General features: G+C 39.2%; 2 protein-coding genes across 3 annotated transcripts; both read right to left on the bottom strand.

Moving 5' to 3' along the window:
* Positions 1-353: 353 nt before the first annotated feature.
* On the bottom strand, positions 354-10,082 carry si:dkey-16l2.17 (serine protease 33). The gene is made up of 6 exons (XM_066641636.1): positions 10,019-10,082; positions 8,868-8,900; positions 7,445-7,610; positions 5,771-6,042; positions 3,004-3,170; positions 354-1,291 (listed from the first exon to the last, which is right to left on the bottom strand). The coding sequence occupies exons 1-6, from the start codon at positions 10,080-10,082 to the stop codon at positions 1,040-1,042; spliced, it is 954 nt and encodes a 317-aa protein (XP_066497733.1). The 3' UTR covers positions 354-1,039.
* Positions 10,083-13,587: 3,505 nt separating this feature from the next.
* Positions 13,588-19,045, bottom strand: kat8 (K(lysine) acetyltransferase 8). 2 transcript variants are annotated; one of them, XM_066642357.1, is made up of 11 exons: positions 18,654-19,045; positions 17,625-17,699; positions 17,228-17,403; positions 17,013-17,066; positions 16,592-16,756; positions 15,810-15,899; positions 15,483-15,623; positions 15,089-15,182; positions 14,808-14,958; positions 14,345-14,499; positions 13,588-13,794 (listed from the first exon to the last, which is right to left on the bottom strand). In XM_066642357.1, exons 1-11 carry the CDS (start codon positions 18,883-18,885, stop codon positions 13,730-13,732), a joined length of 1,398 nt encoding a protein of 465 aa, XP_066498454.1. In that variant the 5' UTR covers positions 18,886-19,045; the 3' UTR covers positions 13,588-13,729. The 2 variants fall into 2 exon arrangements, with proteins under 2 accessions (XP_066498454.1, XP_066498455.1); XM_066642358.1 differs by lacking the exon at positions 16,592-16,756.
* Positions 19,046-19,139: the final 94 nt, after the last annotated feature.

Genomic DNA, 19,139 nt, shown 5'->3' with positions numbered 1-19,139 from the left:
CAGATGATGCATTCTGCTTCATGGAGGAAGAAGGTATTTGAGTAACTCATGTTGGTGACAAAGTGAAGGAACATCAATACATTAAAATACAATAATATGTCATAGGACAAAATAATAATAATGGGTCAGGAATTTTAACAAATAAAAATTCTATCAAATCAATGAGGCAATACAAATCTGTGCTACACAATAACACAACAAATTATTTAAATTGACACAATTGCAGGGTATGGTATTGTTTTAATTTTACCTCATTCATAAAAAATCAAGCAATTATTTCTTTATAAGAAATAACCCAAAAATCAAACAAAGTATGTTCTGATTAACCGTGCTTGGCAGTAAATGAGCCATCATATTACATACATTTACTGTCTGATATATATCAACAAATGATATAAAACTATTCATTACCGATTGTGATATCAGACTAACATTCACTAATTAGCATCAAGTTTCACTTTATAAAACCACATAAAAATATTGACATTTCTCCTGGCAAACATGTCTCAGAGAGAAAAGGAAAGGCATTACATTCGCATTTTACATGCTGTTGTCCAGTATCGAGGCAAAAAAACACATTGGAGTTTACACTGGAGACAAGGCCTGATTTTTGAGGTTTGATTATTTAAACAATAGGTAATGAACAACAAAGCAAAAGACTTTCACATATATTTAACTCCAAATGTTTCAATATAAAATCTCAAAGGTGTCACCTTTTTACAGTCAGAATTGATCTGTATCCTTGTTGTCTCAGTTCATATTAAGCACAATTAATCATTATTTCCAGAAAGGGGGTGATTATTATGCTGTTAGCATATACAATTAAGAAGAAAAATTTTGCTCAACAATAAACTAGCTTTCAATATCTTAAACAGCAACACCAGAGAGGCAAGGCTCAACAGCCACTGGTGTTAATCTTTAAGGTACAGGTATCCCTAATGAAAAATGGTTTATTAAAAATAATTAGTTTTTCTTTTGGGAGTAGTGTCCTGTTATCTTCTGACTCCAGACATACTTCCTTGTGCTCATCCACTCAGATCTACTGTGTCCAGAAGGTTAATAACACTAAACTGACACTCAGCACCAAAAACTCTTCACCTCTACAGACGTGGGCTTGACCCAGAAGCTGAGCGTCCGGAACCGTGGAGCTGATCAGGTTCACGAAGCTGGAGACTTTAGCATATACGCCAGGTTTATTCTTCTGAGCACAACCCAGTCCAAAACTAACAATCCCTGCCTGGATCCACGTCCCATTCCCTACTGGACAAACCAGTGGTCCTCCAGAGTCTCCCTGGAACAAGGAGTTACATTATATATATAAAATAAAACAATGGAACTATGAAACTAAAACAACTGTATAGCACTTAAACACTGTTCTGAAAACCCCCTTTCTCTAATTTCTTTTTTCTAACATCATCTAAAAGTACAATTTATGTTTTTTTTTTAATATGTGAATGTTTAAACATGATTAGAACAACAGAAATTATCCAATGGTTACTTAAAGTTAAATCCTGTCACCTTAACATATGTTAAATGTAAGAACATTTGTTATCGTTCGCCAGTAAAAGTTGTTTTGAAAAATAGATCAGTTTATATTCAATTCAATTAAATTCAGTTCACTTTTATTATCACATCACATTAATACAGGTGTGGAAGGTGAGTGAAAATCTTAAGTGCATAGTCCCTTTTAAAAAACTAGAGGGAGCTCGCAACACGGCAGCCATACTATATACTATCCATCCATCCATTATCTGTAACCGCTTATCCAATTTAGGGTCGCGGGGGGTCCAGGGCCTACCTGGATTCATCGGGCGCAAGGCGGGAATACACCCTGGAGGGGACGCCAGTCCTTCACAGGGCAACACAGACACATTCACTCACACCTACGGACACTTTCGAGTTGCCAATCCACCTGCAACGTGTGTTTTTTGGACTGTGGGAGGAAACCGGAGCACCCGGAGGAAACCCACGCGGAGAACACACCAACTCCTCACAGACAGTCACCCGGAGCGAGAATCGAACCCACAACCTCCAGGCCCCTGGAGCTGTGTGACTGCGACACTACCTGCTGTGCCACCGTGCCGCCCTACTATATACTACTATACCCATAACAGCCCAGACTTAGTTTACCATGAAGCCAAATTATCAGAAATATGAAACAGACCAAAGAAACATGGAACAAAAATTTGTTTTCCACATTTCTTGCTTATGTAATTATTTTTGGGTTAAAATATTACTGTGTCATAAACATCACAACAACCATTTTATTACTTGTATTTCAATACTTTGTTCTTGAAATGAGATCTGAGTGTCATATATACACAGGCACGGTGACTAAAGCATCTGGATTTTTAAAAGTTTTGGAACACACCTTTTAGACATAAATATATACTTTTAAAATAAGCGATTCTCTGGTCTCGATGTCCTCACCACGCACACCGTCATTCTGTAAATGCAGTTACACATTCACAAACTCACACACTGTTATGTGACTGCATCCAGGACGTTCAGTAAAAGTCACTGAGGGAGGTCAAGATTTAAACTGAAGGATGAAGCTGTGTAGGGAAGTTTCCAGACCTTAGAAAAGGCTTGTGACACATATGTCATCACAGGCTTTTATGGGTTAAAATGGATCAAAGCTGCTTAGAACAAAATAACTTTACATTCAAAGGTTTATTCTTTCTTAGTTCCAGTTTCCAGTGGGATGTTCCAAGACGTTACCCTGCACTTCTAGAAATGACTCAGTACTCAAGCAGTTGTTTTTTTTGCACTTGTTTTTTATAATGTACTCTAAGAGTTAGTTTTTGAGGAGATATTAATAATATAAGTAAGAAAAAATGAAGATAAGTAATAATACTAGTACTCGAGTATGGATTAATGTTGAAAGGAGGCTCTGAATGCGCTGGTATAGAAATAATTTGGATACATTTACAGTACTCAGTAATTATTTGTAGCCTTATATTTTTCCTGAAGAAATGTGTGATCAAGTGTGCAAGCTGGTACCTGACAGGAGTCTTTCCCTCCCTCTTTGTAACCGGCACAGATCATGTCTGAGAGGATCTCCACGCGATCAGAGTTAGACGACTGGACACTGTACATGCTGTTGCAGGATGCTTGATCAATAATGGGAACCTGAACTTCTCTCAGAGTCCCAACACCAGGGAGAGGAACTATGGAGAAGGGAGTACACACTCAGATAAAAGCCCTACACACATTTACTTGACTCCAGTCTTTTTAATTATTTGTACTGTACACTGTAAAAAATGTTTGTAAATTTTACGGTGAAAAACTGTAAAACCATGAAATTAAATAGCTATAAACTCTAAAAAGGTTTAAACAGTTTCTGTAACAGTGCAATGCTATAAATACTTTTATCAGCCAAAACACATTTTACATCCCTTTACTGTAAAAAATTTTTAATTTTACTGTTAAATGCACCAAACATTAGGGGGGGTACAAGTGACCAATGACTGGGAGAAACTCAGACTCATTAGGGAGCTCCCAGCATGCCTTGCTCCTCCATATTTTCTGTGATTTTCTGTGTTTGTTTTTCTTTGAGACTTTTTGATTTTGGGTTTTATTGAGCCAATTATTTTGTATTTGTGTGTCTGTGCATGTTGTGAGGAGATGTGTCTTGGTCAGGAACGTGTTCAGACTGTGTCTGAGTGCTGGAGTGTAGCAACCAGATGCTGCATGTCTTTGCTCCTTTTGGAAATACCTCTTTTTTAAAGGCTGAATATAGGATGCGGTTTGGCTATGCGGTCTCCATTCTCTCATTTGTCACAATTTTTACATGTTAATTTTATGTCAAAACAATGTTTTTTTTTTGTTATTTTTATGTAAATACTATGGGGGTTTTAGGGTGTATATCTGTTTTTTAACAGAAAATTACTGTAAACAAAACAGTTCTTGAATGTAAAATTTACAACTGCCAAAAATATGACTGTATATATTCCAGTGAAATTTTGAAAACCACAGCTGCCACTTTTTACCGTAAAATTTACAGATTTATTTTTACAGTGTAGTTTTCTTTTCCATCGACGTGTCAGGCCTTTACCGCTCTTCTTTTTTGGCTAAATTGTGTTCTGTTCATTTCTGGTGAATTCCAGTTTGTTCAGTTGCTGTTTCATTGCTGCTGAGTGAGAGCTAAAGTACAGAGTTAGTAACAGCTGCAGTGTAATATCCATTGCTACATTTACAGTGATTACATACATTTACAGTGAAAAAAATGTAAATGTCTTTACCACTAATTACATCACATATAAAACATTTCACCCAATCAGACAGTGGTCAGAGCTAAACGATGTTTAAATTAAGACCCCTCATATTGGTCTTGAATTGTATAATGTTTTACATTTATATTTTGTCTCTTTTTGCCTTTTATTATTAAAAATAAAGCTGCTAAAATAAAGTATCTTTGAGCGATGCCATAAAAGAACCACTTTTGGTTCCACTTTATGGAACCAAAAGTGGCTCATCTATGGCATCGCTCTGTGAACCATTTGTAGCACATTTATATTTAAGAGTGTGCATAATATTATTATTATATAATATAACATAACATTATGATATTAGAGGTGCACGGTGGTGCTGCATGTAGTGTCTGTCACACAGCTCCAATGTAAATTTAGATATTACATGTGTGTGTGTGTGTGTAGTTTACTACATCATTTGAATACAACAGCTGTCCTTCAAACTGTGTGTGAACATTTAATGATGAATGACCAATAGAAATGCTCCAGAATTACTCTGAATTAAATCATTTTACGTTGATTTCCATTGAAAGTTTAGAAGGTTTTTTCCCTTCTCCTTTAAAGTTACTAATTTGGGAGATACATGTTTTTATCTGGACAGAGATTATATGTTCCCATCTCTTGCATTTTACTAGATCAGACTCCTTTACAGAATTAAATGACAGAAATCGTTCTACATTCCAACCTGTGACACTGTGATTAAGCTCTAAGTTTCCCTCAGCTCATCTTTGCTCAGCAATGTCTCTGCGCTGACCTCTTTGCCCTCAAGAACATGAGTCCCCTGCTCTGTCCAAATGACCCCTTTGTTTTTACGCGCCTCAGTTAGCAACAGATACCATTCCCACAGAGACACAGTGACCTCAAGCTCTTCAGCTCAAGTGTGTTCTGCTGTATTTACTCAGTCAACCTTAAACCATCTATATGTACATCCTTGAGGCTTCTTTCTGAGACCAAATCCACACATTTATACACTACTGATATAAACTGTTTTCCTTCAGCAGGGTTTCAATTTTTATTTATTTATTTTTTGGTACAAAACTTCATACTTAAAGAAGAGACTTTTCTGGGGAAGGAAAAAGCACCTTTTCATTTTTAAAATTAATTTATTCCCAGAGCTCAACATACACTGGGAGAGAAATCTAATTCTGATTTCAGGTAAAGTAGTTTCTAATGATCTGCCATAAAGGTCTGACACAAGGTTAATGGAAGGCAATGTTTCAAAACTCATTTAAGAAAAAATAAAATACAAATTGAAGATATAAGCCTGTTTTCCAACAGGGAATGAAGTGGAAAGTAACTGATCAAAAAGTGTTAATCATATAGTAAGTCCTCTTCTTCCTTTCTTTTCGGTGTTATGTCAATGCACACAAGACTGAATTCATATTTAGTTTTAGAGTAGTCTGCTGCTCTGTGTGGTTTTCTTAGACAGTGGTGATATACAGTACACACACTGATACTGCTCTGCATAAAACAGTAGATAGTACAGTAATTCGATGATGTCGCTCATCCCTACTCACCCCCCTCCTGGACGTCCCCCCATCCTGTGACGTAGCAGAGCATCCCGCTGTGGAACTGCAGCTCAGCTTGGGGCAGACAGACAGGTTGGATTCTGTCACTCCAGCTGACCGGAGAACTGAGCTGGACAAGGGCCAGGTCTTTGCCCTTCTGAGGCTCTGAGTAACCGTCTGGCACCACGAGCCGGCTGACCCCTCTGGACACTTCAAACTTGTTATAACCGTTCAGCTGATAACGGCCCACATAGAGATGGTATAGCGACAGATCTGAAGGACTGAGAGGAGATAGAAAACATAAACCTGGACTCCCATGGTCAAATGACATGGTTTGTTAGTATTCTAAAGCCCTGTTCGGACGGGATTAGTTTTACCTGTGGAACATGGCGTAAAGTGATTATTACTGGAATATCTAAGTAGTTTTAATCTCGTCTGAACAGACCATTTCAGCCATTTTCCTGGAGTGCATGCTCCCATTTCAGGAAAGATTCCTGAGCATTTTACCTTCTGTAAAACGAGCAGTAAAAATAACCCCAGGTTTTTAATCCCATCCGGAGCTAGAGGAGGTGTGTAGTGGAATATATAAAAGTTCAGCAGCTGAACAAAGCACCAAGATCAAATCCACACAATGACCTGAAGGATCAATCAGTGAAGAGACATTTCTGGCAGCTGTAGGTAGGTTTCCTGCACAATAGTATCCTCCGTAAATATTATTATTAACATGTTCCCTACTCTAAGTCACCATTAAACTGTTTAAAATATCAGTTCTAATAACTGTGTGAAGGGTTAGTTAAGGTTTGGCTGTCTTCTCGCCCGTTATCTGTTATGAAAGACTACTAAAAGATAAGGTCATCGAGGGCTGGATATTTTTAGGCTGTTCTCAAAACAGCTGTGAGTCTAAAAACTCCAGTAGCTCTGCTCTGTCTGATCCACACAGTGTGACGGCAGTGTGTGAATCAAGTAGCTGCTCCCATCTCTTTTATTTTTATATTTCTTATCCAGTACAGGGCGGCACGGTGGTGCAGCAGGTAGTGTCTCTGTCACAGCTCCAGGGACCTGGAGGTTGTGGGTTCAAGTCCCGCTCCTGGTGACTGTCTGTGAGGAGTTTGGTGTGTTCTCCCCGTGTCAACATGGGTTTCCTCCGGGTGCTCCTGTTTCTTCCCACACTCCAAAAACACACATTGGTAGGTGGATTGGAGACACTCCGTAGGTGTGATTGTGTGAGTGAATGTGTGAGTGTGAAGGACTGGAGCCCCCTCCAGGGTGTGTTCCTGCCTTGTGCCCAGTGATTCTGGGTAGGCTCCGGACCCACCACCGCCCTCAATTGGATAAGGGTTACAGACAATGAATGAATGAATGATTCTGGTTCTAAAGTCTGATTCACCGAGCCACATCCAAAGCTTGTGTTAAGGTTAAAAAATAATAACCCTAACCCTAATGGTTTCATCAATTTTAAAATGTTATATTTCACTATGATGCACACGTTTTTTAAAGGCCATAATTGTTTATTTGAGGCCAAAATAAAATGCAATAATGGTGTAGACATGTTGACCCCTCAAATTGACATCTCAAATTGAACTATGCACAAAGTTTGAGAAACCAGTGGATGTCCCCTTTAAGGTAATTTTTACCACAGTTAAAGAGTGTTTTGGGGAACACTGTAATGCTCTTTGGGCTTACTTTGGGAAGCAGTGAGCAGCAGATAAAACCCAGTCTGTGGAGATGAGAGATCCTCCACACACGTGCCCGTTTTTTCCCATCTGAATGTCCACCTGCCACGGCCATGCTCCATCTCGAGCCTCAGAGCCACCCACGATACGGGTCCCCAGAGGAGGCCTTCCACACACTGCAGGGAAAAATACAGTCAGGAGAATATTAACTTCAATAAAACATCTCCAAATACCAAGGAAGGGCAGTAAAAGTGGTTGACATATAAAGATATAAATAGGGTTGCATAATTCCAGGAATTTTCACAGTGGGATTTACCATGGGAATCAAAGTGTAATTATGGGAATTAATGGGAATATTCAAAGCTAAAGGTGAGAAACTTACATATAGTTGGTAAAAAATATACTGACACATAATCTTGGCTAAAATAATTAGATATGATTCCAAACCAGATGAATAGCAAAGCTCCTAACATTACACACTGAAGGGCTACTGAGACACTACTGAGACACAACAGATAAATGCCACGTGCATCAACTATGACATCACAGCTGTCAGTTATTATTTGTATTGTTATGCCTTCATGTCGGTGTCGATAAAAAAAAAAAACAGTATAAATTCCAATAAATTACCAAGTTCCCAAAATTTCCATGGAAAGTTTATATTCTGCAATATTTCCAAAGATCCCGAGCTAAAGTTCCCATGGAAAAATTATCAGTAATTTACTGTAAATTTATCAGAAATTTTACACTCCATGGCCACCCTAGATATAAACAATAAACATTGTTCCCAAACACTCCTTCTTTGAAGAACATTAAATGCTTTTATGAACAAATGCATATGGCTAAATTTAAAATGTGGTCATTCTGTGTGTCCTTTTCTAGCCATTTATTTTTGCTCTGGCAGTTACTGTTATTCCTAACACTGCTTTCACCTACATTTATAACCTGATTTAACACCAAGTCACTCTGAATTAATGCATCTGCCAAATGCTATGAATGCAATTAATAATTATTACAGTATCACAAAGTGGTTATTACACCTAACGGATCCACACATCATTTCTCAACTTACTTTTGCATACCCAGGAGCAGAAGCTCTTGTTTTAACTGTTTTTACTTGGTTCTCTTTCTTCTCCATTTTTACTCAGTGCTCTTATTTCTCTGCACTCATTGTGGCAATTTTGCTTAGTTTAACCTTGTCTCTGCGCTTTCATATAAACATGGGTCCAGCGCTGTGATTGAAGAGATTCAGGCGAGGGGGCGGGGCAATTATAAAGTGAACTCCAGACCCCAAAATAAATGCACATGTGCAGTGAAAAGTTCATATGTTTTTCATAATTTATCCCCTGTAAGGTTAAATACAGACCCCAGGTTTGAAGAAAAGGTAAAGAGACATAGCTACAGACAAGAAGAAGATAAGTAGTGATCATTACCTTGGGCCTCAGTTGTCTGTGTGAGACACAAACCTGTAATAGAGAAGAATAACTGTGAGAAATCAGTTATAAACATCTGCATCAAATCATATCAGAATTAGAATCAGTTTATTGGCCACTGTGCTGCACACAGAGAAATTTGTTCTCCGCATTTAACCCAATCCGTGCAGTGAAACACACATTTACACACACACACTAGAGAACACCAGGGGGCAGTGAGCACACATGCCTGGAGCAGTGGACAACCCCCCAACAGGTTGGGGGTTAGGTGCCTTGCTCAATGAGCTGCTGGCTCTGGGGATCGTACCCGCAACCTTCCAGTTACACGCCCAGTTCCCTACCCACTAGGCCTCAGCTGCCCAATTTAAGTTACATATGTTTTTTACAAGAGCCGGCACATTGGCACTGCAGGTAGTTGTGGATTTAAGTCCTGCTCCGGGTGTGGTGTATTCTCCCTGTGTACGCGTGGGTTTCCTCCGGATGCTCCGGTTTGCTCCCACTCTCCAAAAACACTTATTGGTAGGTGGATTTGGAGACTCAAAAGCATCTGTAGGTGTGAGTGTGTGAGTGAATGTGTGTGTGTGTGTCTCCCTGTGAAGGACTAGCGCCCCCTCTAGGGTGTGTTCCTGCCTTGCTCCCAGTGATTACGGGTAGGCTCTGGACCCACCACCGCCCTAAACTGGATAAGGGTTACAGACAATGAATGAATGAATTCATGTCTTTTACAATATAAATCCAGGAATCCTACAGCACTGTGTGTTTTAGCCTACAGCAAAGCCACCGAGGAGGGCCTTGTGAAAATGGATTGTTGGTTTTTTTTTTTTTTTGCCCTGGTTTCTGCCAAATCCCTCAATCATTAGTTGTCTTCAGTTACACTCCATTAGCTCTTAGCTATGCCAGAGTCTGGTGCAGAGTCTGACGTGTAGTGTAGTGTAGTGTAGGCTTTAATTTTTGAGCTGGTGTAACAGAGCAGATCTAATGCTTTGTATGAGATTTAGTTGATTTCTCTCTTTCACGGAAATTCAAAATATTATGGCCAAGAACCAACAATAAACTCATTCTCTTATAGATTGCACCATACTGAGACTTGGCAGGTTATCCCCCCTCTGTTACGCCTGAACTGAACACCTGATGAAATAAAGTTGACTCACCTGTAAAAATCAACACAAAGAGCATCTGTCTCCCAGAGGACGACATCTCTGTGGACGACACCATCAGGTTATGTCTTTTAAATGATTATCTGTAAATTTTCATAATGTATATTATCAGCATATTCAAAAAAGTTTACTTTAAACCAATATAACAGAACTACGATATCCCTTATAGCTTTCAGTGCTTTCAGGGTTTCTAGAGCAGGTTTCTAGCTCGTTTCAGACACTAATTCAAATCGTAGGAAAATGAAAAGGGGATAAATTTGGGTTCCGATTGAGGAAGAGTTTTAGAAGAGGTCTTATTGATCCAAATCCAAAAGTTGAGGTCAGTTGAGGGTATATGCAAATATATGTAAATACATTAGGGTTGGGCGATGTGGCCCTAAAATAATATCACGATGTTTCTGGTGCTTTTGGCGAAAATTATATTCTTGGCGATACGAAAAAAAAACACAGAAACATACTTTTATTAATTTAATAAATTATAGTTTTATTTGACTACATTTACATATACTATTTTAGAGCTCACTGGCTGTTGAACTCTTACAGCGTTTTTGATTTTTCTTGTCCTCAGCCGAGGGCTTCTGCTTGAGGAGGTGGAACAGATCAGTTTTGTTTCCTTCTGTTGTTACAGGCTTCTGTCATTTTTCACTTAAGTCCGTGGTTTATTGTACGTCTGATATTCTGTAAGCACACCCCCTCCATATGACTGAAGCTTGCCTCTTTCCTTCAACTCAAAGCCACACTCCACTGTACTTCACCATAACAATATAGATTTTTTTATGGTTTTAAAAATGATGACAATATTTTTGTGAAGGATATGATATCGCACAGCCCTAATTTACATTATATTCTCATCAGTTAATAGAATTTTTGAAATATAGAAAAATAAAGTGAAGTGCTTGCGATCTTTGGGTCCACAGTGTTTATTACTGTACATTAAATAACAATCTTTACTGTGGCCAGTGGCAAACCATCCCTTGTATATAAAGAGAGAACTTTTGTGCTACTGCATCGTTTTTATTTCGTGATTATTATTTTGACACTGTCTGTTTATTTATATGAGTGACTTTTATTTTATATTTCATTAATAATATAACCTCATTTTAATGTGTTTTAGAGCTGAGGTGGCAGCTCAGAGAAATATATTTCAGTTTTATTAGAAGAGTGACAGAAATAACATACGACTAGTTCACTCAGTGTGTATTCAGTGTAATTTAATATAATTTAAATTACACATTAGTAATGATTTGGTAAAAAGTAGTGGTTTCAAATTAACATCAGTTAAGTTTCTTTCTTTTTGCACAAGGGATTTGATCAGCGGCAAATATCTAGCATTTTTTAGCTTAGTTTTAAATCATCAGTAACTAGAGATCATATATGAGGTTTATTGTTATATTGCTGTGGTTTAAAGTTATACTAGTGAACTTTAATCTTATATAAGTGAGGCTTATAGTTATATTGGTGAGCTATATTCTCATATTTGTGAAGTTTAAAGTTATACAGGGGATTCACAATGATATTTAGCTGAGTATTAAAGTACTGTTGAGCTTCAAGGTTATTTAAGTAAGGTTTATGTAGATTTTTTGGTAGTTTTTTTAAGGTTAAATTTGTGAGGTTTTAAGCTTTTTTTAGAGTCATATTTAGGTGAGTTTTAAAGTTATACATATGAGGTTTAATCTAATTTATGTGATCTTAGATCTTGTATAGGTGAGGTTTGGCGGTATACCGATTGGTTATAATATTTTATAGCTGTGATTTAAGGTTATATAGATGAGTTGTAAGGTTATTTAAGCGATGTGTGCGATATAATGGTGAGTTTTAAAGTTATACATTCCAGGAAAAAATAACAAAGAAGACTAACAGATTTTACCTCAGCATTTTTAAAGAAAACTAAAACGGTGAAGATATAAGTTGTTTTTCTTACCCAGAGAAGATTAAAAGCAGCCCGGGAGCGAGTTTTAGTCCTTCATTAGCATTTATCCCCGGAATGAAGTGAAATTGGGAGAGGTTTTGTGTTAGAGTCTGTTCTCTGGTAAGAAAAGTCCGTCATGGTCTTCCAGGCTTTGTGCTCTGAGGTCCCCTGATGCTACAGGTGAAGAGGCCGAGAAAACGAGGGGAGGGGCTACCTGGTTCCAACAGCCAATAAAAAGATGCCACGTCACAACCGTGAATTCCCAAATGGCCCCTCTGTTCCAGTCCAACAGTGCCGTTAAAGAGCTCATACGAAACTCCAGAACAACTCCAGAAATCATATTCAAACTCGTCCTCAGCTGATGTTTTTTCCCTCAGAGTCCACACATTCATTTATTTAATTCCTATTAAATAATAAAATTACATCTTTAGAGCAGAAAATTATAACCTTCCTTTGCTTCCATTCCTTTCAGACTTCCATCTTAAAAATTGGTTTCATTTTCTCATTCTCAGGAATCAATCCCCAGCGCATTTTTTGTGACACTGAGGTCGGGGCTCTGGGGTGGCCAGTCCTGCCTAAAAAAACAGCATCTTTATTTATTCAGCATCTTTATTATCACTGGACAATAACCAGGGTGTTTTACTTGGTTTGCATATCATCACTGTCCAATTAAAAACCTCTATCTCTGTGTTTGTGGATGTTTATTTACTACATCATTTAAACACAGCAGCTGTCCTTCACACTGTGAAAAAATCTCATGATGAATTTTAGAAACGCTTCAAAATTAATCTTAGCAAAATCATTTACATTAACTTCCACTAAAAGTTTTTTCCTTCTCCTTTAAAGTTACTATTTTGGGAGATATATATTTTATTTAATTGGACAGCAACAATAAAGTTCATATATTTTTTTTTTCCTTAGCAAAGAGTTAAAAGACTTCTGCAGATCTCACACCCAGTGTTTAGTAGCTTTTAATATAGTGTAAGGCTGGACACCAGCAGCTATGCATTTGTCTAGATCTGAAGCAAGAGGGAAGCTTGACTTTTCTTTATCTTTCACTGAGAAAAGATCTAAGCAATATTCATGTGACAGTCACAGGTTTGATGATCTGCCAGGTCATGTAGTTTTTAGAACCCTCATTTTCTTTTTAACCTTTTTTTGTTGTTGTCAATCCTTATTTGCTTCATTGTTATGTAGTCTAATAAGTTTAGGAATTAATCTAATGTGGGAATATCTTTATTCAGATTAAAAGACCCGTCACAAGCCTCTTTCAGTAGGTAATGCCATTGCAGAAAAAATGTAAATTAAAAAAAAAAAGAATTAACAATCCAACTAAGAACAACGTATCACTACAACCATGTTCTTATGAGAGATTTGTTGTAGCAAAAAATAAAAATGGGAGGTCTACAGATTCAACACTCGTTTTCCTTTTTCGTCCGCAAATGCATCCTTTAACTCCTGCAAGAAACGAAGTCTCAGCTTTCAGCTCACACCTTGCAGCCGCTACCTGAGCAATAGGTAATTCCATATTGTGTAATAAATTATTCAACAGTGGGTCTGTGGACTTTAATGTGAAAAGGTTATAGAGGTCTATAACTCAACCTAAAGAGTAACTGTGTGAGAAGAAAGAGATGCAATCAAATGAATATCAGTCTCTTTTATTAAAAAAAAAATCAATATACAGTTTTCCATTGTCCCTCTGCAACACTTGAAACAGAGAGTGAGGTTGTGTTTATTGGTTGTCATCTGAATATTTTGTCCTGATGCTGTCAGAGACTTGCCTGTGGTTAATGCTCTCATTTCTTGGAGAACTTGGCTTGTTTGTGTTTAGGTGGAGCCCATTTAAGACACAACGTGTCCACTGTAGGGAGACAATACACAGGGATTACTGAAGGACACTATATTCATAAACATAGAAAAAACAGTCATTCATCGTCTGTAACCCTTATGCCGTTCAGGGCGGCGGTGAGTCCGGAGCCTACCCAGAATCACTGGGCGCAAGGCAGGAAAACACCCTGGAGGGGGTGCCAGTCCTTCACTGGGCTACACACACTCACTCACACACTCACAACTACGGACACTTGAGTCGCCAAGCGGTTGGAGACATGTTTATGTCATTCATGTTCATTCTTTATCAGATTCAGTATTCATGTTGCTGTATACTTTTCTTAAACTACAATAAAGGCTAACTTTCCCTGAAGTAGAAAATGAGCTGTTGTTTCTGAGTCTTTTGTTTGCTGCACTTGCAGGTCTCTTAAAGGCCACACATTATAGTATGTAAGGAACTCAGCAGACAGTCAGGTCGACAGATGTGGCCACGGATTCCCAGAAGAAGTGGTGCACTTTGTTTCATGAACACCGATAAGACATGAGAGAAAGACAGAATGAGGTGAGCTGGCTGTTAGCTGTACCTGTGATGGGGGGTTTTTTGTACTGTGCGCTTTTCAGATGCTCCTCTACGAGTTTGGGGGTGACGCAGATCACGTGCTGCCCTTTCCAATACTTCACCATGTTCAGAGACTGCAGTGTGCTGATGATGTCACTCTGTGTGATGCTTGTCATTTGACTGTAGAAATAAAGGGCTTTTTTAAGATGCACATGTGAATCCACAATCAGAGGATGAGTGAAGTCACTTTTGGTTCCAGCTCATGATGCATGTGTGTGTTTATATTTTATTTGCACGTTATAGGGGAGAAAACAGAAGAGAGAAATCGTTCAATATGCAGATTATAATCCTGTTATTAATCCTATATGTTGTTGGCAAGATCTCTGCTGTACACATACTTAGTTTGAGGCATGTGAACATCAGGATATCTACATATTATTTCAATATTCACACAATATTTGTTGGTACTCCTGCACTGAAGAGTCTACCTGAGATCTTTGATGGACAGTGTTCCTCTAAAATCTCGCAGAATCTCCAGCAGGACCCACGACCAATAACTCCTATAACTCAACTTCCCCAGGTCTGAGAGAGGCTTCTCTGGAGAGCCCACTGTACTCTCCAACTTTGACAGCTCATAACCTGCAGGACAAGATTTTTATATGTTATACCCACACAGGTTATAAATAACCAAACAATCAAATTAACTACACAGTGAGTCATGTCATATTTGGGGAACAGTTCAGATTTTAAAACAGAAGCTCAAACGTACTGAATGCAATGAGAAATTTCCCGTATCCACGCCGCTGGTACGGGGGAAGGGTGAGGATGCATGCAACATTATTCCCATCGGGAGATTCCTTCTCCTGTTTAAAAACAGGAAAAACAACAACAAAAAAAATAAACTCCCATACTAAAGTGTGCACACAGACAGACGCACAGACACATGCAGACAGACAGACACACGCAGACAGAGACAAACAGACGCACAGACAGAAAGACAGAAGCACAGACAGACAGACAGACACGTATGCATATAGAGACAGACAGACGCACAGACGCACGCGGGCAGAGACAAATGCACGCAGACAAAGACAGAGATGCACGCAGACAGAGACACACAAATGTATAGGAAATAATAAAATGAAAGGACAGTCACTCCTAACCTTTGAGAAGTAACCCACGATGTGCGCCCCCTGTCTGTTGACCTCAGTGAGAATGTAAAAGATAAATGGTTCCACGTCAAAGTAAAGTGTTTTGTGGTCCAGGAACAGCTTTGCCAACAGACACAAGTTCTGACAATAGATCTGCATACACAGTGCGCACACACGCACACACACACACACACACACAGTCAGTAACCAGATCTTAAACAGACACACACCAATGTTTGGCACGAAAAGAAAAAAGGTTTGACAAGAAAATTGAGGTCAAAACTAAATTTCTGATTGTGTATTTTTGTGTAGTTTATTTTTATTTCAACTTCAGCTTACCTTATGGTCGCGTCCATCCACCTCGTAAACTGAAATATTGCCTCTGCGATAAATCTCCTTTCCGGGCGGCTGCCGCCATTGGCACTGGGTCTGCAGGACAAGCAGGACAATAACCCATGTTATAATGCACAAATGCTGGACTAATAAGCATCAGACCAGAACGCCTGGCACCCACTGTGGTTTTCTACCTGTGTGTGCACACTGAAAGCAACACGGCAGAGTCAATGAGCAGTGACGCGTGGCAGCGACTACCAATCAGAAAGCAGTCTTCACGCTCCCTTAGAACCGCTCCACTCACTTTGGTTCCTGCTGAAAATTTGCTCCTTTGTCAAAATGTCCAGACTTGTTTAAAGTTCAAGTTTACAGTGTGTTTTGTTGTTTATTACAACTGAAAGTGTAAATATTATTTGCTTTAGATGTAAAAAGTAGAGCTACATTTTTGATAAATTACATTATGCCCTAATTACAGTTGACATTTGAGTAAAAAAATAATGTTCAGTGACTGTTACATAAACAATAACATAGCTGTAGGGTTGTAACTTCAGGGGTTTTTATTATATAAGGTTCTGATAAAAGTCTAGTCAAGGTTGTGATCATTTTGTGAATAAATAAAACCTATGCTCATACACTGGTTGCTGTACTAGGGGGCGCTGCCTGCTCACAGGTTGCTGGACACTCCCAACAGCACAGGCGACGCTGAGCGATTTTTTTCGCTTTGGGTGTGCACGCATAGTGACACTACAGCAACAAAACCACTCACGGCATAAAGGATATGCACTGACCAGGTGGTATCTGAATGTCTTCTCGTATTTCATGTACTTCAGGCAGTATTCACAAATCCACAATTTGGGCTGTTTTCCGTAGTCGTCAGGGAAGGGAGAAAAGTACCAGGCGTCAATCTCAAAATTTCCAATCTGGATCTTGTCCACATATTTAACTTTGGTGATCTGGATGGAGAAAGTTTGAAGTAAACGTGAAAATATATAAATAAATAAATAATTTCTTTACTGCAGTGTATGAACTGTATCTGTGAAACCTGAGGGAGGGTGTTTTGTGTTTCTATTCAGGGAAGATTCATTAAATTCAGGGAAATTCACTGAAAGAATGGAACTGTAGAAGACGAGGTATAACTGAGGAGAACATTAGGCTGATGGAGAGGTAGGTTTTCTGTGTGACTGAAGGTATGAGCCGCTTCACTCTTACCGCTTCATGCTCCTTCTCCAGGGCGGCTGTCGTGGGGTCCATCTCTGCATAGGTCTGATCAAGAAAAATATTCAAATAGAACTATGATTACTAAAAAAAAAAAAAAATACAGCTTATACTTAAAACACATCAGAAATATAACACTACATGATTCCAAACAAAACTGTAGTGTGGTTTTGAAGATACTAAATATATAGAGTTTCATCTGTGTCTACCTTCTGAACATGGTTGATCTCGTCATGTTTGCGTTTCTGGTTCCGGGTGATCTTCCTCTCTGGCTGGTCCCCCAACTCTCCACCACCTTCCTCCACACTCTTCCTCACTGCATCCTTCACTGTCTTCGTCAGCGCCAAGCGCCCCTTCCCCACCCACTCATCCAGCCGTCTGTTAACTGTTTACGAGTGGCAGAAAACAGAGACCATATTCATCACACTTCGAAAAAGGAAAGAGAGTCTGATTCTGATACTAGTGGCTGTTATGCCTCTCATTTAAAGTATCAAAAAGTGTTTACAATGAAATAATAATGAAGATGAACCATATACAGAATATATATGTGTGACTTTAGCATATCCACTGCAGCAGGATGCGACTGCATATGTTTAAACAACTTACACCCAACATAGTGCACATAGAACTCCTCTCTGCCTTCCTGCTCATTTAGTCTGGACTGGATCACCTCCGCCGAGTCTACGTGGAGAAGATTAAAGCAACAGTGTAAGGTTCAGAGAGGAACAGAAGTGATGAAAGACAAGTATGTCAACTGTCAACAGACCAAGGTAAAGGGATAGTGAGAATTCATTATAAAGGAGGCACATGTCTGAGAGATTTAACTTTAATTTAGTATGCAAAAACTGTTAAACTCTGAAACTTAACATAAACTTACTGGACAAAAAATAACTACACCTCCATTCTCTAAGCTCCACTGACCATACAGAAGCACTTACAATTACAGACAGTAGTCCAGCTCTGCATACCGTTTGCCTGCTTTCAACCTTCTCTACAGTAGTCAGGACACACACAGGGCCACCACAGAGCTGGTATGATTTGGGTGGAAGATAATTCTCAGAGTTGCAGTGTTGTCATCATTTTGTGTTGCGCTAGTATGCATGGATCAGCTACTGTCTCTGACTTTACATGTACAAGAAGGACCAATGAGGTTGGAGTGTACAGTGAGTCTCATCCACTCGCACCAGCACAACACACACTAACACACCATCACATCACACCTGTGGGGGTCCTGAGCACTGAAGAACAGGGGTAAATGGAACAAGTAACAAATGGACTAGTCAGTAACTGCACATTGCACGTAAATTCTCTGTGGAGCTGATAAAATGCACAATGCGTTTAGAATATTTTTGGTGTGTGAAACAGGTCCATTATTCAGAAGTAGGTTCAAAGTATCAACAATTCGTTCATTTTAGGTAAAAATGCAATTAAATGTTTTTTTTACTGGCGTTTTGGGTCTAAACTGCAAATAAAAGCTGTGGTTGTCTCATTATCCATCTACAGAGATTTATTACTGCGATTTAGTAGCAAAACACGAGATCTTAGATAATATTACATCAAAATAAGGCACTAAAATCCCCGCATATTGTAGCTCGGTGATTGTTCTGAAGGCTAATATCCATAAACCGAACTCACGCCATGTTTTATCCGCTCGCTGACACAAATAAGTCTCTCCGATCTCTACCGACACCTCTTGCTCCCTGCAGGCGCTGTGGGTGCCCACGTCGCCATGTCGATGCACACTCGAGCTCGAGGCTTCACCCGCGGCCTCGGGCTCCTCCTCCTCGCAGCCGCTGCCGTTGGAGCAAAAAGAGGCGCGCGTTCCCGCCTCAGCGTCGCGAGTACGCGCCGAATCCCGATCCTCCATCAGATCACAGGTAGAATCAATAGGATCGATAATATTGGTATTAATAGCGCAGAAAAGGAAAAATATCGCGGTTTGTTCCGTGGCCGCAGCTCCGTCAAACAACACACTGCCTAGAACGCTCCAGACTCGCGCATGCGCAGACACACCAAGCCCACCCCTCCCCAACAAACCAAACACGTGTCCCGCCAAGAGAGAAAAACAATGCACTAAAATACAACATAAACTCACAAAAAGAAAAAAACTAATATATTAAC

This window comes from Hoplias malabaricus, chromosome 13, assembly GCF_029633855.1.
Source record: "Hoplias malabaricus isolate fHopMal1 chromosome 13, fHopMal1.hap1, whole genome shotgun sequence".
Classification (NCBI taxonomy): Eukaryota; Metazoa; Chordata; class Actinopteri; order Characiformes; family Erythrinidae; genus Hoplias; species Hoplias malabaricus.
The sequence above is the reverse complement of the archived record's forward strand: the minus strand, read 5'-3'. Positions and strand labels throughout refer to the sequence as shown.